This window comes from Anolis carolinensis, chromosome 1 (assembly GCF_035594765.1).
Source record: "Anolis carolinensis isolate JA03-04 chromosome 1, rAnoCar3.1.pri, whole genome shotgun sequence".
NCBI lineage: Eukaryota > Metazoa > Chordata > Lepidosauria > Squamata > Dactyloidae > Anolis > Anolis carolinensis.
In genome coordinates, this window is record NC_085841.1 from 16,700,395 (window position 1) to 16,724,292 (window position 23,898).

The window sequence follows — 23,898 nt, forward strand, 5'->3', positions numbered from 1 at the left end:
TTCCAGGGAGCTTTCAAATGATTCCTGTCCTGCTCAGTGGTTTGACAAGATATTTTGAAGAGGGGGATATTAACATTGAGGATTTTACTGTATGAGATATTATCTCCCTTTTTCCAAATTATAGCAGGTCAATATTAGGTCAGACAGAAAATATTGATACTAGCACAAGATTACACATTTTGGGTTAAAATGTAAGAATAGGTCAGAATTGATCAATAATAAGCCTTATATTCAGATGAAAATGTTTTTTTTATCTCCAAGTACAAAGCTAGAAAATTGAATAACACACATGAAGTTTAGAAAAGACTTGTTCTGATTTTGCCACTCTTTCCTGCCATTTCATTAAAGACACTATTCAGGTGGAGACATTTTGTGTTTATTTCTAGCCTCAAGGTCAGTACAGTCATTTGTTTAATTGATAGTGCATCTATAGTGTTGAATGTGTCCATTAAGTCAAAGGCAGTGCAAGACTGTATTATACAACAGAGATTATTTTCTTTGTGCACTCCTACGCAGTCACATCTATAATGACTTCTGGAAAGTAGTCAAATAATGTCAGGTTTTATTTCTGGGGGAGGAAGAAAAACAATTGCAAAATGAACTCTGAATCTTTGCAAAATTGCTTGCATAGGAAGAAGACAATTGAAAACAATAAACCACTTGAAAACAATAAACCACTGTTTAAGTTACAGATGTGAGGTCATCCTTTGGGAAGATCTTCCTATATTCTCTGAATATTGATAGGAAAAATATTTTGTTAGTGTGAGCTTCTGGGCAGATCTCTTCCATAACTGAAAAGCCAAGAAAGTCCCATTCTTAAAGTGAAATTAAAAAAATTCAATTGAGGTGGAAAACTGAATATTCGGAGAGCTCACATACTTCATTCTTGGGGAAGATCTTCCTATATTCTCTGAATATTGATAGGAATTTTTTTTGTTAGTGTGAGCATCTGGGCAGATCTTTTCCATAACTGAAAAGCCAAGAAAGTCCCATTCTTAAAGTGAAATTAAAGAAATTCAATTGAGGTGGAAAACTGAATATTCGGAGAGCTCGCATACTTCACATACTTCATCCTCCATTTGCATGCACTGGCTCCACTCTCCATTTTTGAATTCTTAATTACAAAAATGATGGCTAAAGCTATCTTTCCAACAATAAATATCAAAATGTTGCTTCAAGTAGAGTTGAAAACCACCAAGGGTTTGGGTGCACCTGTCTCAACCACCTAAGTATTCAGGCAGTTTAGAATAGTAGTGCTTTATGCAACTGTTGTAAACCAGAAATAGATGGATTCCCATATTACTGCTTATTCTCATGCCTCTATCTTCAATCCTTCAATCACTATCATATATATGTATTTAAACATTAGGAAGAATTTTTTTTATTGAAAGAGCTTTCCACATGCCTCAGAAAGATGGCCATCCACTGATTTTTAGGAATTTTTACATTTACACACACACACACACACACACACATATATACACACACACACACACACACACACACTACAAGAGTTATCTCCTTGCATTTCTGCACAATGAGACAAGATAAGCAGATCAGCAAGCTGGCCAAGTTTCAGAAAAATTTGTTCATCTACTGGCTTTTAGGAAATTTTTTAAAAACTACAAAATATATCCATTCAAATTGTGGCACAGTGACATGGAAGAACAGGGCTGCTTGCGTTACAGCCCCAGTGTGATCACTTTCATATCAGTGAGACTTATAAGCAATAAGCACACACAGTAAGATGATAAAAAGGATTTTAGAGGAAGATAAGGGCTGGGGAGGGAGTATAGCCATGGGAATTTGGAAAATATAAGTTTGAGGTTGGATAATTTCAACAGAGGAAGCTTATATACTGGATATGAAGGAACAGAAAAAAACAGAATTACCAAAAGACTACTATAATTTTAAGTTTTAAAAAACACACAGAAACGGAACAGACCTCCAACACACATTTTTATCTCTCTTCCACAAACAACAAAAAGACACAGAGATGCGGAGGGGCAGAGACCAGCTTTGTAAAAAAGTCAGATATTACCTTTCTTCTGATTAGTTGACAAGGAAAAAAAACAGCATGTAGCTGGCCTTGTCAATCACATCAGCCCCACTCCATTCCACCCAAAACAATTATGGAAAATGAAGTGTGTTAAATTGAAAAAAAAAAAGCTCCAAAACAACAAATCTTTACAAATGCCTCCAAACATTTTAGAGGCTTGTGTTTTGATTCATAATGCGTTGGAAGAGTCCCTTTACTATTAGTAATTTGTAGATTTGTATTAAGGGATCATACGAATCTCCAAATTACAAAGTGAAACTCCAAAGCATTGTATACCCCTTAATAATTAAGGAAATTGGCTGGAAATTTTGTACATTGTTTTTCTGATCTGTTTCTAGATGGAGCGATATTCTGGCATGCTGGAACTGGAACTGTATTTAAAAGTTGTTCGCTATGTCCCCAAAGCAGTAGCGCATGAGAGAGCAACAAGCTGGTCTGGGTGTGTAGTTATTTGTACTGGTTAATGGTACAATGACAGGTGGTCTCTAGGAAGCATCCAGTAGCAGAGTATGTTACTAGCAACTGCTAGGATTCATGTGAGAAGAAGAAGTGGAATAGGAGGCGACTGGCTCTAGTGAATGCATGTGCTACACCTAGCATTTGTCACCTCTGTCATCCCATTAGAGGAAATCATCCAGAAACAGTTTGTTCAGCAGTGTATTTCATTCTAAGGATGCTTCTGCAGCAGTGCAGAGTCTGCCAGAGGAAAGGGATGTTATTAAACGTTCTGATACTGCCGTGGATTTTGCAGCGAAAGTAAGAAAGGTTTCTAGAGGTGTGTGTGCACACATACACTTTGTTTTTATCCCATCTTTCAGTGTCTCAAGGTGACTAACAATAAATATAAAAGAATTCAAATTAAAACAATAACATTCACTAAAATGTAAATGTAAAAATTAAACAAAAGCATAAGCTATTAAACATTAAAATATTAAAATGCACTAAAACTTTACATTCAGTATTGGTGAACCTAGCAATTTGTACAAGGAATATTTTTTTAGGCATTTGTAGATCCTCCAACATGGTTTTATGGCTGGAAGCTGAACCTAGAATCATGCTGGAGGACTTACTAGTTTTCTAGACACTTTCTCCCAGGGTTAAAAAATAGTGGGTTTTTGTTTGCTTTCCCCCAAACTTTCATTAGGATTGTGCACTCCCAACCCTAGCAAATGTGACAGTCTTTCACAAGCCTTATTAAAATTACCCAGACCTCTAGAAAAGCTTATTTGAACTGAACTGGTACATAAGGTAATTGTGTGGCAATGACAAAAAGGACAGCAATTCCTAATTCATAGATGCATGAACACTATCACTTCTACATTAGTAAACCTGTGGTCTTCCATAGGTTTCTGGACTACAGTTCATATCAACTCCATCCCATCCAGATTATGACAAGCAACCTGAAGGTTAATAGTTCCTGAGCCCTGATTTAGCCTCAACTTTCAAGACTTTTCATCTCCACCAGAATTTATTATTTATTTACTTCATTTATATCCCACCTTTCTCACCCCATGGGGAATTCAAGGCAGCTTACAGCTCCAAATGTTTTGTGTATGAAGGGAGATGAAGAGCCAGGAATATGTTGTCACTTCAGGATGTCACTAAGTGATGAACATCTATTTTGTGACCTTGTCTGAAAGGACTGTCCTTCTATGTTAGAAGGCACACACACAAAAATCCCTAAATGCTCTGAGAATCACAAAGTACATGATGTGTTGAGAACAAAACAATAACAGGGAAGTAAGGATGAAAGCATGAGGATGAGAGCCAGCATGAGTGGATAGCCCTGAGTTGTGTGCGTAATTCGTTCCTACCATTTCTACCATTTCTTTCGTGTCTTCTGTTTCTTCAGGAGCACGAAATGGGAAACCCCCTCCCTGCACAAAAATCTGCTCGACGCAAAAGCCTGCTTTTGTCTGCAGCCGAGTACCTCCCAGAACTTACCTCCTTATCTTGTGTATGTATGATGTGCAGGCTCAAAAAGTGCATGTGTATGCCAGTACCTGCAGCCAAGCACCTCTAACTCTAGAGTAAGAGGCGCTCAGCTGCAGGCACTGGCAGGTGTGTACACTTTCCGGGCCAGCATGCCACACACACACACACTTTCCAAGGAGTCAACACCACCATCTTGAATTTTGACCACAAGTGTATTGGCTAGATAGACCAGTAGGTGGACTGTTACTGTGAGTATTTAACTTATGTGCTCACACTTTATCTATCAGAATGTCAATTAAGTAAAACAAATATTTTGTCTCTGATGTTTTCTGAATGTGTGGTATGGGTGTTATGCAAGCGATTCTAGCAAACATTGGTAATGTCTGTTAAATCCTGACTTCATTATGAGTATCAGCTTCTGATATGGCTTTGAATTTGTCTCCAAATGTAATTCCAAGCAACATAATCATACATCTTGTGAAACCAGCTGTGAAATGCTAAGTATGACTGTACATGCAATGCCCTAGGAAATAGCATTAAAAAGCTACCTTGTTTTATAGCCTACTGTGTATGGAATAAAAAAAAAAGAACTGAGTATCTTGCCATTATCCTCTTCGGCAGGTACGATTACTTTTTAAAGCAAATTAATTTTTTAATTGGTGTCACGGGATAGCATGGAACAACAGGTTTATCTGTGAAACCAAGCAAAGCTTTGTTGAAGAATTCATGCTGATAGGTCACTGACAGGTTATTATTTCAGCCACCTAGAAGTTAACCATTTTTAATTAGCTTTGTAACGTGTTTTCTTTTACTATGACTTTTTTTAACTTGCTCTGCCTGTCAAATTGAAGAGAACATATGTGAAATCTCAATTAAAATTGCTTCATTGCCCACAGGAAGATCTTCAGAAATGTAAGCTTAACTAGATACATATATGCTCCTTTGGATGTGTTTAATAGAGATGTAGTTCTTCACTAAGTTTTTTCCCCAAAGGAAACAATGAGTAATTTTGCAATTTTCTTCCTGCTGGAGAAAGTATATTAAGATTTTGAAGCCTATTCACAATTTGGTACTTTCTACACATCCAGAGTTGTATGTGACTATTTTGCACAGAAAACATCATTTTTTGTAAAAAGGGTAATGTTCTGTAGAGAAATTATAGAATTATAGAAGTTGGAAGAGACCTCACGGGCCATCCAGTCCAACCCCCTGCCAAAAAGCAGGAATTCCAATATTATTTCTTGTGCATGAAAAGCTGTGTCCAGTACAGAAAACACAGTTTCTGGGCAAAACAGACTGTGAGAATTCTCATCAAATTTAGACTTTTTGATGTGACTTGACATTTAAAGCTAGAAATGGACCAAGCACAAAGTTTGCATTTGCCCCATTTGACACATTTTGTCCTCTTTCCAAATCCATTTTATATACAGTAGAATCTCGCTTATCCGACATAAACAGGCTGGCAGAATGCTGGATAAACATAAATGTGCACCTTTGGGGGGTGGGGGCTAAAAAAAGGGCCTCCTTCCCAACCCCACTTCGCTCTTCCTCTTCTTCCCTTTCTACCTTCTTTCCTGGCCCACCTGACTGACTCACCGCTGGTGGGGGCTTCACACCATCCCCAAAGAGTGCCCTCCCTCCTTTCCTCCTCTGCCTCCCTTCATAGTCTCTCCAGTCTGGGTTTTCCTTGCAACATGGATGGGGAGCCCCGCCAAGGGAAGAAGATGATCCCTCACTCTCCTTCCTTGGGTTGCAGCAACAGCGGTGGAGATGGGAGTCAAAGTGGGCCCCACTCCCACCCCTTGGGTCAGGAGCCCCTTCCCTTATATTCTTGGGAAGCCCTCAGCTGAGATCTTGGCAACCTGATCCCCTTCTGGATCCCTCCTGCTTCTTTCTTCCATCCGGTAGCTGTGCACCATCCTTTTACTAAAGGGTCACCAAGGAAAAGTGTGTGGGTCTCTCTCTCTCTCTCTCTCTCTCTCTCTCTCCCCCCTCTCTGTTTGGGGAGGGCTTTGCAAGCTTTTGGGAAGGGGGGCAAGAAGAAAAGGAGGGCCCTCCCTCCCAGGGGCACCTGCTTCATTCCCTTTCCCCTGCACTTGTTGTCATCCTGGTAGGCATGGCTAAGGGTGCTAATTGCCCCAATTGGTGCTAAGGGAAGGGGACAGTAGAGACCTTTAAGTACGCATTGATGGAGTTTCTTGGGGTTAACCTGACATGATGTGAGTTGTAGTTCACCCAAGACCTTATGCATTTTGTACAATTAAAAAATTGACTTTTTCAAATATAGTAAGGCCTTCCATATCCTTCCATCAGATGAGACAGACTGTTGGATAAGTGAAGGTTGGTTAAACAAGACTCTACTGTATATTGTGTGTTTGCATATTCATTCATTACTTTCTCCAAGCAGCATATATGCATACATATTTTTGCAGACATTTTTCCAAGCATACATATTCAGGAGGGTGGTTTTTCCAAAGTTAAAGTGGCTTCTATAAAATAGGAATATTTATACACATTTTTGTGTTGATATTTTGGAAGCCTTGGGCCACTACATTGCAACATTCTGAAATGTATCCCTGTGTTTCACTCTCTGGATAAGTTCAGGAAGCGTAAATTTGATACATTCACACTGAAATATGAACTAGCAGATTTTGCCCTCATTCCTATGCTGAGAAGCTTTACGATTTATTGTAATGCGTCTGAACTAGTGTAGCTGTGCAGCTCCATTTTGTGTGCAGTTTCATATTGAAGGGGTGCCTTTCTGTAGGAAATGACTCTCAGTTCAAGAACAGGTTGCTGTGCATTTATATAAACTGATTGGTGGGCAAAAGAGTGTGCTTTACCCAGCCAATGTTCTGCACTTTTAAGCCCTATTGATCCAAAGAAGGCCGCAGAGCAGCTGCTCAATGTTCTCCCATCAAATGAGATGAAGTTTAAATGTGCTTTATCTCTGGCTGAGAGAAACAGGTCATATGCTAACCAATAATAATATTGTGTTCTTTAGAATAAACCTGGAACCAGCTCAATCCACGGCTGTTCTTGTACTCATGTCAGGTGTCTCGGGTTCTTATTAGTAAGGTCAGACTTATAAGTTAGTAAAACGGAGTCAAATTATCTTTATTGCCACTTGCAGTACACACTCAATCAGGAATATAGGCAGCAAGTGCTTTATGTAATTGAAAGTGATGTGGTGAGAAATCTGTACTTGATGCTCTGAATGTTGCAAATCGCAGTGGCATCTTTTCTTTTCTTTTAGATAGGTGGGGAGACATGATGCTTTTGTTCAGCTTTTCCTGTTTTACATGCACATGCCTCAGTGCTGGCTGCGATTCCAGAGTTAAACAGATGCACAAGTCGTAACAACTTGCCTAAAGTACAAATCAAGGCATGCAGCCGAAGTTTGATTATTAGCATAATCCTATTATGGTGTATTTAGGCAGAGCAACTTTGTATTCCTCCTTTAGGGTAGGAAGCCAGGACTGTGAGATGGTCTCATTTGAGATTCTGTTGTTATCAAGGGATGACAGAGAAGGTAAAGCCATGGCGAAGGTTGGCTGAGTGGGGAGCTAACCTGAGTGCAAGCTGCAAGTGGTTGAACACATGGATGAAATGTAGAAAAGTAGGCCAAATGGAGGGCATAGGCAATATTGTTACTCCCCACATCCAGAGTTTAGAAATATTAGAGGCCACACAAACCCATGGATGTTAAAGTGATTTGATAAGCCTACAATGCTTTCTAAAACTCCACCAATGAGTTCATACTTTGAATTGTGCTTTAAATTATTGAGTTTTGAGTTACTTCTTAAGAGGTTTCAGTAATAGCTTGTCATAATGAGAAGCCATCAAAGAACAGCACATGTCATTTTAACATTGTAAAAGATGAATGGTAAATTTATTGCAGGAAAAGTGGATTAAGGTATCCACTTAAGTGAATTAAGGTAAAAAAAATAATTCCAATGAATTACTTGCAATAGGCTGGCCAGAATGAAAGAAAAACTGAGAAGGCTCCTGTATCTTTATTGGTTTTGTTCCCTGATTGCTTGAGAAGCAACACTTGCTGAAATCCCTTCCTTCATAGAACAATAGCAGGTACAAGAGTCATCTACAGTTTTCAACCTAGCAACCTAGCTTGCCTTCCCAGCTATGGAAATTAATAGCTACAGTAGTGACTGAATCATTCTATGTACCCTACATGTGTATTTTTCCTTTTCCATGGGACCAAATGGCAGTAGTGCCATTTAGGCAATGCCAGTTCCAGAAATCCAATGTGATCTAATGTTTTGAGAGTTGGACTATGAATCCCTGCTTAGCCATGGAAACTCGTTAAGTGACCTTGGGCAAGATCCACTCTCCCAAAATCAGAGGAAAGCAAAGGCAACAATATCTTGTCTTAGGGTCACCATAAATCAAAAATGACTTGAAGACATACCAACCAGCCCTCATGTCAGGAAAGTACTACAGCAGTGGTTCTCAACCTGTGGGTGTTTTGGCCTATAACAGTTTACCAGCTGTTAGAATTTCTGGGTGTTGGAAGCCAAAACATCTATGGACCCACAGGTTGAGAATCACTGTACTACACTGTATTAATGAGGAAAAGTGCTGTGATCTCATGAAAACTCCAGTACCCACCATACCCTATTTGTTGGGGTTTGGCTTGCCCAAGGACTGCCAAAGGAGAGGTATTCTGTATCTGGGATGGATTAACCCTGATTAGCCCAGTAATCCACTTTTAAAAAGATGCTCTTCCAATATGCATAGGAATACAGTGCAAATTGGCTGGCACATTTAGGAGGTGCCAGTTTGTGTGTTAATAAGCCATTCGGCTCTGCTCATCCACATTTAATGAAACAGGTTTTTTTGAAATGTCTGAAAAGCAATTTGCATGAATAATTATGTTGCATCTCATGCAATTACTTCAAGCGTTGCCACTGAAGAAGGCTCCAAAGGCACAAAAGCAAGAACAGCAGCGTCCCTGCTGTTGGCATGAACGCAGACAAGGCACACCATAAATACATAGATGTTGTGAGGTGGAGAAGCCATTGAGACAGGAAAGTGGATTTTTAAGCACTGAAACAGCTGAATCATTAAGGCTAAAAGTAAGAGGGTCTGTGAGTATATTTTGGATTTTTCTGTGTTTGGCATTTTAGCAGCAAATGCAAAAGGTAGTTAGTCTCCCCTGTGGCCTCATTTTATTTAGGACGCTTTAAACCATGATGGATTTATGTAGGAAGAAAACTCTGTGTTGCTGTAAAATTCCAGACACAAACCAAGCCCAACCCTGTTTTTGCTGAAAGAAGACATTACAGGAATGTGATAGTAGTTGTTAGGTTAAACAGCACACACAAAATGGAGAAGATAGAATAATTTTCGAGACCTATTTCAGTGATGTCTGTGATAGCAATATGATATAGTAGTGAGAGAGTCCCTCATAGCTTGCATTAGAAAACAACATATGTTTTTCAGAACTTGCTAAAAGTATTTCTTGGAATATATATATATATATATATATATATATATATATATATATATAGCCATTTATCTGAGTTTTTTATGCTTGTGAGGGTGAGGAGAGAACAAGATAATTTATTGCATCCTACCATCTCACCCAAGATCATATAATTTGGATCTTATTTCTCTGTGTGCAAAGCATCATAACCCAGTAAATATTTTATTGCCCAGAGCTAACTGCCAACCTCTTCCCTCTCACTTCTGCTGTTCTTATAGTGGCGCTAAATACTAGCAACTGTGGCTATTCTAGTAGGTAGAAGTAGTCAATAAGAAGTACCTCTGTTAGAAGAAAGAGTGACTTAATTTCCTTACTAGCTCAGATATCTCCAGGTTTATGGAGAATTGTGTAGCCATAGTGTTCACTTCATATTCTATGGGGACATTGAAAGCCCCAAAAGCTCATACATTTCCCTAGAGTCAAGAAATATCAGTGTATCAGTGACATCTTTAATATTGCATTATCAATCAAACTTACTTAAGAGAAGAGCATTGTTCATCCATGGTATGTCTACTCATGCATTCTATGGTCATTTCAGCTCACAAATATATTGCACTGTTTGTCTCGTCCCGAACAAGTATTCCTATGTTTCCACTATAGTTTCTGTCATCCCTGATCATTGTCAAGGCTGATAGAACCTGGTTGGCATTGTGCTCCAAAACATGCAGGCAACAGTGTGCAATATACATATATATTTACCAAAGGTGAGTCAAGAACCCCTAATTATCTCCATTGTTTCCTTTTAACTCTCTGCAGAGTGCTTGCTTATCATGTTCCTTCTCTTCCCCCGGTTTGCCTTGGGAAAAATTCATATCATTTTCAGTAGAGATAGCATTTTAAGCACAAAAGATGCCTGCCTTATAGGAATACATAATAATGCCACAAAGAAAGGGTAAAAATAATGGTTTGCTTTTTTATCTTTAAGTAGCCCTCTTTTCATTTTAATGCAAAAATAAATGAAACAGTCCATTGAATGTCCTGATCTAAAAAGCAATGCAGCGTTTAGGAAATTCAACAAAATAAATTGAATACTTTTCAGTCCCCAGTTACTTGAAGCCTTAAGTTATAGTGGCAGTAATTTGCAGGCCTTATCCTCATACAATAAGCTTACAGACGTTGTGCAGCCAGTGAGAGGGAACCTACATTCTTGTACTCAGCTGCATACTCAAGAGCTAACAATGAAGCTCATAGATATATTTTCCCAGGCTATTGCTATAGCAACATTCTGAGACTTTCCAAGGTCTGTTTCCCTCAGGTCTACACCTGCAGTTTCTTTCCATTATGAAACAAAATACCTTACTTGGTTGAAATTCAGTATAGTGATACCTTTCCTTTTCACACACGCACACACACACACCTTTCTGGTTGAAGCCAGTTGTGATATTATTCAGTGCATCTAGAGCAACTGTGTATTGACTAAATATGGGAAAATGTGCCCCATGTTCTACATAAATATGATCTTCGGGGCCATTTTGGTGGCTCCAAGGGAAATAATGAGATAAATAGATCCTTAGTTGTTTTTGTGGCCCATGGCAAGTGTTTGTAGGTTTTCTAAACCTAAAATACCTTCTGGGTCACTTTCTACAGGAAAAAGACCTAAAGGGGTTCAGAGAGGGCCACAACCAGGGAAATTATTATTATTATTATTATTATTATTATTATTATTATTATTATTAATGTATAACCTGCCCTATCTCCTCTAAGGGACTCAGTGTGTTTTCCAAACAAAAGTGGCAAACATTCAATGCCATAATAATGAAACAAACACACCAAATCAAGACAATAATGTGTCCTTCACAGTCCATAGGTGACATTGGGCACATTTTGGATGGGTCCCTCTGAAGGACTAATGTCCCCTAACTATTCCTGCTCTAGAACCTGATCCAAGGTGTCCTCTTTCATTTGGGAATATGGTTACTTAGTGGAAAACAACCACTAAGTGGAAGGTAACCACCTACCTTCAGGTAATACAATAATACAATCTTATTGAGTGGAGCAAGATTGCCAGAGCACCTTTGTGGTTGTTTTATGAACTCATTGTTATTAAATTTGAGACCAAAAAATTAATGCTGAAATGAAATGTCATGCTCTAAGGAAAAATAAAGTGAGTGTGTCATTATACATTCATTTTCACCAACCACCGAAAAGATCTAATGTGAGAACCAGTGTGGAGATGTTGGACTAGAACTCAGAGAGACAAGTTTGAAACCACTCAGCCATTGAAGTAGTGCCCAGCCTCCTCTGAATATATCTTGCCACAAAAACCCAATGATAGCACTCTATAAGTGAGACTCAAACTGAAACTAGTAATCTACTATCACCAACCTCCAGAGTAGTAATGATTATTTTGGAGTTTTACAAATGACTTACCGATCCACAGAGGTCCATATCAGGTTGACTTCTGGTTTACTACTTTCTTTTTAAAAGCTAGCTCCATACCCTAAAACAGATAGGAATGATGAAATGGCAAAATTGCCCCCATTCCCTGGGATTTGAGGACATTTCAGTGACACCCCTGCCCAAATCACACACACACACACACACACACACACACACACACACACATAAGTGGGAGCCACATGTAGCTCACATGTCACAATTTTCTCATTTTGATGTTAATTTTAAAATAATCTTTAAATATCCCAAAAGATAAAAATTTGACTCAGGCTTGGGCTGTGGCACAGGCTGAAGAGCAGCTGCAATGAATCACTGCAATGAATCACTCTGACCAGGAGGTCATGAGTTTGAGGCCCGCTCGGAGCCTATGTTTGTCTGTCTTTGTTCTATGTTAAAAGGCATTGAATGTTTGCCTTTATGTGTAATGTGATCCGCCCTAAGTCCCCTTCGGGGTGATAAATGCTGTAAATAAATAAATAATATAAACTGATCAGTATCTTCAGCAAACTTCATTTAGTCTATATCTATTTTTACCTATGATGGGCATGCAAAATAACCTGAAGTTAAACAATAAATCATATCCACTTTCTCAATATGAAATGCAGTTTACATAATGTTTTGAATTAGCAAGACAGGGAGTTGGACTAGATGGCCCTTGTGATCTCTTCCAATTTTGTGATTCTAGCTGCAATATGTTTTTCTGTTTTTAAGATTAAGACCTGTTGATGTAGAATCTGTTAGGATGCAATGAAATCCTAATTTAAACAAACAGGTTCAAACATTTGAGTGAATTCTTCCACAAGCAGAAGCCATTTTATAAAAACAAGCTTTAGCAAAACAGCAGAGCTAATGAAGCATGTTCTTCTAATTGGAAGGCAATTAAATGCATTCTCTTTTCAGTACTTGTGTATCTAAATACCCATTAGCTTTAATGGAAGTTGGATGTGCAGAAAGAGCGGGCACCAAATACTCTCTGATTATGCATGTTTCTGAACATTTGATTCAATACAGACAGTGACCCTGCATTTGATAGATCTGAACTAAATAAGTGTAGTTATGTGTTCCCAGCAAACATAACTGTCTGCACTAAATGAGTGCAATCCAGAGATATCAAAATCAATGGGAATTGTGTCATTAACTTCAGTAAGCAAGACTGGGTAGATGTTTGAGAAATCTTAGATGAAAAATCGTGAAGTTTTTCAGCTTGCCCATAACTTTCCTTTACATTTCTCATTCTCCTTGGTCATCCAGCTCAAACTGTTTTTCATAAGAAGCATTATTCTTACTAATTAATTAATTTTATGCTGAAGCATTATAATAAGCAGAGTAGCATGGTCCGATATAGTGAAGGTTTACACACAGTGTTAACCTATGGGTAAGTATGGATAGGACAAGCAATAATGAAAACCTCACGTTTTGATCCCCCCCTCCCTTTCTCCATAGTGATTGTGTGGAGAACATTGAAAGGCTGTGGTTCCATTTCAGATGATCCAGAATTATTTTACCTTCTGTCTGTCTGACCACATTCACAGGTGTGTTTGCTGGGAACATGTGAGAGGACCTTTTTGGTGGCAACTCCATGTTCTGTTATTACCTTCATAAAGAAGCTAGTCTGATACCTTTCTTACTATTTTTCCACAAGCAAACGAAAACTTTTCTATTTCATTATTGATTGCTTGGGGGTGGAGGGTCTTTCAAAATATGCTATCATCTCATTTATTGTTTTATTTTAATGGTCGTATTTCCAACTAATTTTAATTCCATTAATCATTTAATTGCATTTTACGTGTGCATATTGTGAATGCTGGGTTGTATTTGTTGGAACATTCATAAACCATCTTGAATACTGAACTGTGAAAACGGTAGGATACAAATTGTTCTCAACACCATCATGAATGAAAACTTTAAACTACAGTTGTCCTTCCACATTTGCAGTTTTGACATTTGATTATTCATGGAAATGATTAAAAAGTTCTTGCTTGGAATTTCTAGGTATTCCAGTGTGATTTTATGGTGAACTTCTACCAGTCATGCTGGAAAGCAGAAATTTCTAGAGAGAACACCTCTCGTAGGAATCTATATGTTCTTCAGTGCTATTCTGTGGTCAGGTCAGCTTTCAGCAGAAATTGACAATACAGTCATGCCAGAAATTGCTAGAAATTCATTTAGAGGTGTTCTCTCAGGGGGAAAGAAAGCAATCTCTTTACTCACATATTTTCACTTTCATGGGGTATTTGTGTTCCTACTCCTAGTGAATATGGTGGGATGACCGTTTTGTTAATTTGGTTCATTGAAATAGGCTATATTTTCAAGCTATGGATTGTAGTTTCCTAGATTCACCACACAATAGTTAACATTAACCTTAGTTTGTTAGGTCTGATTAATTTGGCAAATGGTGGTTAATCTAAAATAAAAGCTTCTGAACTAAGTAGCTTAGCCAGCAGCCACAATGAAAGCAAAATACACCTATGTAAGTTTCACTTGTATTCCTTCTCATAACACTATAATTTGACCATGTGTTTAACCATAAACACTGTAGTTCACTGAAATGCCTGAAACAGCCCAATGTCACTGAAATGTAACAATCAATATCATAATTCAGACATAATTCCTGAGTCCAATTCAGTCTGGAGTCATAGCAAATGCTTTGGTCTTAAACGCTCATGTAGATTTCCTTAGTTTTAACACATTAATCATTGCAATGTGTGTGTTTTAAATAATCCTGTGTTGGTAAGACCAATTCCAGTGGGGGGGAAAAATGAATGTTCAGATTTCTGAAGGGATTGCTGAGAAGTTTACCCATCAATCAGCCTTATGCTATTAGTTTCTGTTCCTGTTTGAATACAACACAGCCTCATTCATACAACATATTCAAATTTGTCAAGGTGACCCAATCCTCTGTAATTTGAGACGGGACTGTGTTTCTCTGACAAAATGGACCTTGGAGGAATAACTACTGATATCTGCAGTCTGTTCCCCAAAGGGAAGCTGAGGATCCCTTAAACCAAAAGTGTGTTCACACTAAACAATTTTAGCGCTATAATTCTACTTCGACTGTCATAGTTTTCTGCTATGGGATTCACAGCATGTCTATGGTGAACCTATCATGAGGTTTTCTTGGTAACATTTGTTCAGAGGGAGTTTGTCATTACCATCCTCTGAGACTGAGAGATTTTGATTTGCCCAAATATCAGTAAGTGGGTTCCTATGACGAATTACAGTTCTGAGTGCTGGTTTCCCAGAGTCTGAGGGCCCATCCAGACAGCCCCTTTGCTGCAGGGGTTCCCACAATTAAAAGGGGGCTGTCCAGATGACATCCCAAAGAAGCAAAAAAATTAATTTGCCACTAACTAGGGAAACCCTGGTCAGAAGATACTCCAGAGTTTTAAAAACGTCAAAATATGCCAGGGCTTCAAAGCAGGGGAAGCAGGATCAGGTCCAATTTTGAATAATTTGTTTTCCAAATGGGGCACCAATACCATCACTCTTTCCCTATGCTCATCAGTGCAGGAAAAGAGGCTAGATTGTGCCTGTTTTGCTGCCAGTGTATCATTAGACTATAAACTTCAGAATTTCGTTGGCTGGAACCATGGCAGTTTAAAGTAAAACAAGGAGTTAAAATTATGTAGTGTAAACAGGAAGCATGAAAATGGTTGTTTGAAACAACAGTGGCTATTATTTTGAAAAGACAGGAGTTCATTTACTAAACCACATGCTGTGCATGAGGAACAGAGTTACATGGCTCATTAGTTGATCCCATTATAGTGGCAATGGCTGTTAGTGAAAGAAGGAGTGAAAATGGAAACTGATGAAGTCAGATTAATATTTTCAGTTTCAGGTTGATCCAGTCAGTGGCGGGGAAAAGGGAGACTTTCTAGGTACCTTGAATTGTGGCATCCAGGGAGAAAACACAGAAACATTGTAATATATCAACTGTTTCTCCCAGGAAATTAAATACATTTCATACATGATAGACCTGGGCCATGATCCTCTAGGAAATTATTTTTAAATCCCATAGTTACAACTGTCAGCCAACTTTTAATTTTAAAAAGATTAACCTCAATATGAAAGGCTTTTCAATGTGGTGCTGCCAATGTCTCTTTGTGTGTTTCCAAAGCAGCGCACACCTATGTGTTATTTTAGTTTCATGATTTCAGATTAAGATCTTAAAAAAGAACCCTGTGAGATTAGACATCAGACCTGTCTAGTCCAAAATTGTATTTACCTATTTTCAGTTTATCTGACTAATAACCTTATTGGTCCACTTTACAATAAAGTTTCCAGTTTCAGTGGTATGTGCTGAAGATGCACTTCTTGACCATCTGGCCCTCAAAGGAAGCTGCAAATAACAGTGCTGTTTTCAAAGACTATACACATGATTTGAGAGTTACTAAACACAAAATTTCTGAATGGTATTTTCTCATATGAGACAGTTTTTCACATATCCAGGCACAGTGATGCTATTTTCTGCTAAAGGCTGTTTCCTACATAGAAAATGCTGTTTTCTACACACACAATTCTTATGTGAATTTTGCACACAATAGGTCCCAAAACTGTAAAAATCAGTCCAGAATTCTCCTCATAAAAGTTTCCTTACACTCAAGAAAGACCTTTAAATGTAATTAAATATTTTGAATGTTTCCTTCCCTAGCATAAACAGAGAATAACTCTAGAAATGTAGAGCAGTTTGGCCTGAACTTCACAATGAAGTAAGCCTAAGCCAATAGCCATGTTTCAGAAAGACAATGTAGTGTAGTGTTCTGAGCACTGGATGACAATTTGGCAGACTAGGATTTGAATCCCTGCTCGACCATGGAAACCCACAGGGTAATATTGTGAGTCACACTCACTCAGTCTTAGAGGAAGGTCAAAGGCAGCAACCTTTGAACAAAGCTAGCAAAAAATCCTTTGTAATAGACTCTCCTTATGGGTTTCTTAAGCTGGAAACAACTTTAAGGCATACAAACCTAGGTTTATGGAAATTTAAGAACGAAATCGAACACCCTGAAATCCCAGAGACTTATGGAGGCTTCCCAATCTGGCTATGTCCATTTTTGGTATCATATTGTTTGTTTTTTTCCCCTTGACTTTATGTATCCCCCTACCCCAAACCTGCAAATTTGAAACATTTCTTCTATTAGCAGTAAAACCCTTAAAATAAGATATATAGATAGACATTTTTGGTTCCATCCTTTGCTTTTAGTTCTGCCCACCATAGAAATATGGATTCTGGGAACTTCAAAGTCGAATTAAGCTCTTAGGCTGAACAAATTACCCATAATTGAACTAACTCTCCCCATTCAAAGACCAGTAACTTCTGATCTTCCAGATGTTAAATTTCCTTTCTCATCATCCATCATACCTAGGGCTGGTGGGAGTTTCATCCAACAATACTTGGAGGACCACATGTCATTCACACCTATATTGTATCTTGTTAGAGGATGAACAAATGGATCTATTATACATAAGAAGGTTGTAGGTGCAAGGAAGAGGGAAGCTTGAGCATAATATTAGTCAGTGTGACATATCTGAGTTTTCTTTCTACAACTGTCTCAACAGCCAGTCAAAGAGATCAGCTTCACACACAGTAAATTAAATTTAAATTACACAGTCTTGGCGAGAAAATTGCTCAGTTAATCTAGCCTCCTGAAATGAAATTTTATTTTTTTTCCACATGAACTCCCTTCTAATTTTTCACACCCAGTTGGTTTCTGCTAGAAAACCCATCGGTTTAGCCTATTTCTTTCTTTTCTTTTTTTAAAAGCAAAGTATTGGCTTTCAGCAAATTTATCTTTCAGCTCCAGAATGTAATCTGACCAGACTCAAACAGGAAGAGCTAACCAAAAGATTTCAATATTTGTTTTGGAGACTGAGTATAACAAGACATTAATGAAAACACAAATGCACAAAGCAACACACAACATCTAAAATATGACAATATATATATGTACAGTATTACAGACAGACTCAAATTACCAATGTGTTTTGTGACAATGAGCAATCATTAATACATATATTGTGCAATCAAATATATCCCTACTTAGAAGTAAAACTCATTGAGTTTAATGGGATTTAATTCCAGTGTACACAATTAGAATAGTTTTATTGAACAGAATAAAATTGCTTTATTGTCATTCTGCTATTGCACAATGAAATTAAATGCCTTCCCCAGCACACACCACAAAACAACACACCCATCCCTCCATACCCCAACCACTACTGCACAGCCCCCAATGTCATATCAGTCTGAAACCATGGAGTTCAACATTGCCACAGCCCTAGGATAAAAGCTATTTCTCAGTCTGTTTGCCCTTGTCTTTGTCACATTACACTGCCTGTCAGAAGGCAGTAATTTTAAAAAAAGGAATATGCTGGGTCCCCAAGAATGCTCTGAGCTTTCTTAAGGCTGTGGGACCTATAAAGTTCTTCCAAAGAAGGAGAGGGCAACCAATGATTGTGCTGTCGAAGGCTTTCATGCCTGGAATCACAGAGTTGTTGTGCATTTTCTGGGCTGCATAGCCATGTTCCAGAAGTATTCTCTCTTGACGTTTCACCCACATCTATGGCAGGCATCCTCAGAGGTTGTGAATTAGGACTGGAAACTTATTGGCAGCCAATGGAGCCGCTTTCATAGGGGCATTGTACATTCCCTATAAGAAGGCATTTTCTAGATTCTCCAGAGCAAACCTATGGTATTCTTGGGCCAGACATACTTATTTCCAGTAGGATTCATTATTATCCACTGTTTCATGTATCCACCTGAAGTCTGGAAAAGTATTCTCCATGTACTTAGGGGCCATTCTGTATAAGAAAAGCAGAGATATCCATTGGTGAGGATGTGGGGAATCTATTCTTAGTTTCTGAAGTTGCTTCAGGTGATAGGAGAGCTGCCCCAGTGTCGAACCTCTATTGTGAATAGGATCCAGCACATGGACAATTCCTATGCGACTCAGAGTGGCTGTGGAAAGAACCACCATAAAACTATGAATGGTTCACTGCCCCATAGTTACAGCTCCATTAGTCTCTCCTAGATAGAAATCCAGCTGTATCCCCTGCCCAGTTTCTCTAAATCTATGCATAATCCATTTGTGTCTTCATGTGATCACCTTTCCAAACCAAGGCACCTTGAACATGTTCACCTCATCAAGAAATTCCTTCCTATGGCTTTCAGCAAGCTAGGACTCTCAAGGGTTTTGTTTAATCCAACTCACACATCATGCTTGCATATAATCCTACCAAACCTTAGAAACACATCCCCATCATAGAAATCATCCAGCTCTCTTGTATTGACACTCAGAGGAATGAAGCTGCAGTAAAGGAAAGTTAACACCCATCCCTGCCTTTGACAACTTTTAAAGAAGTCATAAACTCTTAAAGGAGTTAGATGTTAACCATTATGATGAATCTGACCAGTCACCCAAGTGGTCTGCTAATCTGAGCATGCCTTGTTATGATTTTATCTCTCTGTATGTCATCTCATTACACACTGGTGGCAAAGAAGAGATTCTCCTTCGCTTTCTAAATCCCCCCTCCAGGAAAACTGTCAAAGCAACTGCCCTGCACATTGTGTGCATTTATCATGTGTTCTTCTAATAGTAACCAAAATTCATTTTTGCCAAGCAGAGCTTTTATCTATGTTGCACCTTCCAATTAAAAGGGAAAAGAAATAGAAGCACTCAACGAATGCTGTCCACAGCACCACTGGCATTGTGCAAATCTGGGTCGTGTTTGTTTTTTGTTTCCTTAGTATCTGGAAAAGTGGAGTCGATATCAGATGTGACTTTTAAAATAACATATGACAATTGTATGCAGATTGTACAACAACCTAATAATGATTCACATTCCTTTGTCTATCTGGTTTTGGAGATTTCAGCCTTGACTAACATCAAACTGACTAACAAATAAATCCAGGTCTCAGTGGTAAGGATAGACAAATTGTTCAGTTTTGATTTCTTCTTCATTTTTCAAATCTATTTTTTCTTCCATTTGTGAATAAATGGGAAAAGTTGGTAAGTTCTTTAAAAATGCATCTGAGTAATTGTACTGTTTATGCATGTTTGTCCAGGAAAGTTCACATACTAATAAACCTGTTCTTCCCAAAAGCATTGCACAATTTGGTATTCAGATCACTCATGGCCAAGTATTATTTCTTCCAAGGGGAAAGTCTTGGGTGTGTGTTCGTAAGTGACTGTAGAGCTGTTTCTCATGGTCTGTCACAATGAGGACATAGATTTCAAAATGGAGGGTGGTCCCAACAAGGGTTTGTTTTGCATGCCTTCCTCTTAGAAGATTTCTTCCTTTTGCCCTCGAGGGCCAGAGATTCTCAGTTCTCAGTATTTATTCCACAATTTTTAAAGGTTACTTTTAAGTGATTTGGTGTACAAAATACAAATGAAACTAGATCATGTACTCATTACATGTTTTACTGAGATACACCCCAAGTGATAATGGATGACTGTCATACTAGGTCATTTTCCTAAACAATTTATCCTGTATTTGGTGTTTCTTGTTTGGTGGTTGGCTATTGGAAGGTTAAAATTAAGCACAGGCTTAATTTTCAAGTCTGACTGCTGAAGACATGTCTGAAAAAAGTCTCATTGTAAGATGAAAAGCAGCTTTATCTCACAGAATATGGATTCCACTTAATATCTAGTTTCACTGTGACACAGCTACCCCTTTGAAAAGTCAATTGAAATTCTCATACATTCCTGCTTTGCAGCACTGGCCCATTTTCCAGACCTTTTTTCAATGGCCCTATAGTGGAAGATGCCGAGATTTCAATATGGGAGTGGATGGGTTCTGAATGTAAAGCATGGACTCTACCACGTCACCTTCTGAAGTGCAACTGAGATGCAAAGCTTGAGAAGTTCTCCATTAAGGCAATATAATAACATGTTCAGGCAATTCTTTGCTGGGATGTGCCAGGGTGTTGCTTGAGGTCTCATTTAGAGTCAGCACATTCGTTCTTTTCACAGCAACTTCCCAAGCTCTATAGCTATGTTATAAAAAATGGTAGCCCTTCCAAGGTTCAATATCTTAAAATAGATATGCTAGAGTTGAAGCTAACTTAAACGTTGCCTCCTTTGTCTTTATGAGTATAAAGTGTCTTTCATAACCAGAAGAACAAACATTTGCAGTTTCAACCTTAAGGGGAAATATTCAGAGTGGGACTTGTTGAATGTTGTGGGAGTTTGTTACCAAATAAGCATATATGAGACTGAACATCTATAATGCTCTTGTAGTTGCAGATGCTGACATTCTTCCTTTGCTATTCTTGTACCCCACTTTTCTTCAGGAATGGAGACAGTAAGATATGGAGAAAAGTGGGATCTTAGGGTACCAAAGAATTGACATTGATTAACATAGTGTTCTAAGTCTAGAGCCCAAAAATTTCCATCTATAGGCATGAAGATGAAGGTAACAGGTAGTCAAGATGGAACTGGTTAAAAATGGCTGGAGAACTTCACATATATCCTTTTTCTCCAAGTAAAGCTTAAAACAGTTTTTTTTTATTGTGCAGGACTGTGTTGAAGAAAGAGAAGGAAAATACAAATGAAAGTAGATCATGTAGGAGAGGAAGCAAAACTGGAGACCAACAGTGTTACAGTCAGAATCAGGGAGGTAGAAAGCAGCACCATCTGTCCCATTGGACATCTGCTGTTAGTTCTCAATTAAAAAAAGAACCTTACCTCATTATTTAGAAAAATACAGAGTGGTGACATAATCTGTATCTATGCTTGAGTACAAAAGAGAAACTTACATCATCATTAAAAACAATTGGTCGGGGGTTATGTGTCTCTGAAGATCTTGGATGCCTGCCTGCGGATGCAAACCTGGACAGCAATATCGATGAGGACATACTTGGACCAGTCTGATTAATTCAAATGGGCTCTTTGTTTCCTTTGCAGACCACAGATGACATCCTGGTGGCCTCGGCCGAATGCCCCAGTGATGATGAGGACATTGATCCCTGTGAGCCGAGCTCAGGTGGGTTAGGTTAGTCAACTTTTTATATTACTTTCTTTTCATTTTGATTCTTTGCATGTGGCGGTGGCAAAAAAAAAGCACTCTCTCTCAGCCAGCATTCTTGCAGCAGGTTCAACACGCATTCCAGCTCTGGAGCTCTCAGTCGTGGGAGGCTGAGTATACAAATCAAAAGATATTGAAAGTACCCTCTTTAATTTTAATATGGTTCTGTAACAATTCATTTTCCAAACAGACTAGAAATTTCATTGGCATGAGTTAGAGGATGGTGTTGGCCACAAGTTATTAATTGCATTATTTTTGTTTTATTTTGTTATTGCTTGCATTGTTGTTGTTGTTGTTGTTGTTGTTGCTGTTGTTGTTGTTGTTGTATTGCCTTTTGGCCTGCTAGAACCATCTAAGAGTAGCATATATCCAAAGTTTGCTTGGAAGAGTACCTTACCTATGTGGGTAAAAAGTTTTGGGCAACTGCTTCATTGGAGGGGAGAGGTGGGGATGTTGGACTTCCTGACAGATTTGGTACCTAGGAAGGGGAAATAAACCTGTGCCCCATCATATGATTCTTCCGTTGAACTACTCTCCTCTTCATGAGGTGGGGGTGGGTGGGATACCATATATTCTAATTTCACTTTTAGCATGAAAATATAGTATTTACTATTACCTGTGATTACATATATGTGTCTCTAGAATGTATCCCCCATGGATATGAGGATCTTACTATACATCTCCTGATCCAAGAACTTAGCCCTCAGTCTATAGAATCTTCAAAGATATTAGATGGCTTACATGTAAAGCTTTTATCTTTTAGTACTTTTTATCTTCAGGTAAGAAAATTATGAAAAATAAGGTACATTAATAAGAGGTTCATTTTGTAATTTTAACTTTTTTCGTAATAATGATGGCTGAACACTTTGTTCAATTGCCAGGTTTCATTACACAGAACACAGAGAGTCAGACTATTGTTCTATCTAGCTTGGTAATGTCTGACTGGCAATGACTCACCTGGTTCTTAGGCAAAGAATATCCTTCCTACACAAGTGACTTTACAAAAAGTATCATTGGCACCTTCTCCTTCTTTTGGACCAGCCAAGTCCAATTTACCAGGACCTGTTGGGCTTTTGAATTAACAAGACTTGCTATAAAACCACAAGAGCTGGCAATACAGAAGAATTTTCACATCCTGGTGCCTTGGCTCTTCTGTTATATTATAGCAACTTGGCTTTTTACAGACCCCACTCTGGTTGCTCCATCTGCTTCTGTCCAGACTTTATCACATCTGTTGCAGGGGAGCTGCCATTACTTTAGCCATAATTCTGAATTTCAGACAGTGCTTGAAATTATTTGTTTGAAATTTAACACAAGTCCAGTGTTCTTCACTATTGTGTATGGAGTACATTTCAAGTCACAAAAAGAAAACAACTCCCACAGTCTCATTACTTGAGGCAGAACCCAATACAATGGAATAACTACAAACAACAACTACTTACCCATTTGTTTCTCTGTTTTTGGAGCAAGGCAGAAAGATGAAGAAACTGAAACATGCTCCTTAGTGATCCCTACTGATGCACCAAAGCCACCCCATCCCCAAGAAATTTTACCCTCCATTTTTGGCATTCAAAATTGTTCAAATGCTATAACCCCCCCACACACCTTCCCAAATTGGTTGAAATTTTGTTGAAATAGAAGCTGACTTCCATTTCAGCCATTATTCTCCTTCTCAGGGTTGTTAACCTATGTGGGGGAACTTGGGGATAGAAGAGCAAAACCACTGGGTTTTGCTGTAGTTTTGAGCCACTTGAAGGTTTTTGAAAAATAACCTGGGGAAATGTGTTGAATGGGGGTGGAGGCTTTTAGAGCAGTGGTTCTCAACCTGCAGGTCCCCAGATGTTTGGCCTTCAACTCCTAGAAATCCTAACATCCGGCAAATAGTTGGGATTTCTGGGAATTGTAGGCCAAAACACCTGGGGACTCACAGGTTGAGAACCACTGTTTTAGAGGTTTCTTGGGACACAATTTG

General features: G+C 38.5%; 1 protein-coding gene across 44 annotated transcripts in view; it reads left to right on the forward strand.

Annotated features, from left to right (window-relative positions):
• nrxn1 (neurexin 1) overlaps window positions 1-23,898 on the forward strand; it is a 1,150,439-nt gene that overhangs the window by 1,101,336 nt on the left and 25,205 nt on the right. For 31 of the 44 annotated variants that reach the window (XM_062968862.1, XM_062968856.1, XM_062968876.1 and 28 more), the window contains one exon: window positions 21,806-21,893. In XM_062968862.1, coding sequence (XP_062824932.1) covers window positions 21,806-21,893 — 88 coding nt within the window. The remainder of the gene's footprint in view (window positions 1-21,805; window positions 21,894-23,898) is intronic. The other 13 variants (XM_062968858.1, XM_062968879.1, XM_062968864.1 and 10 more) reach the window with 1 other exon arrangement.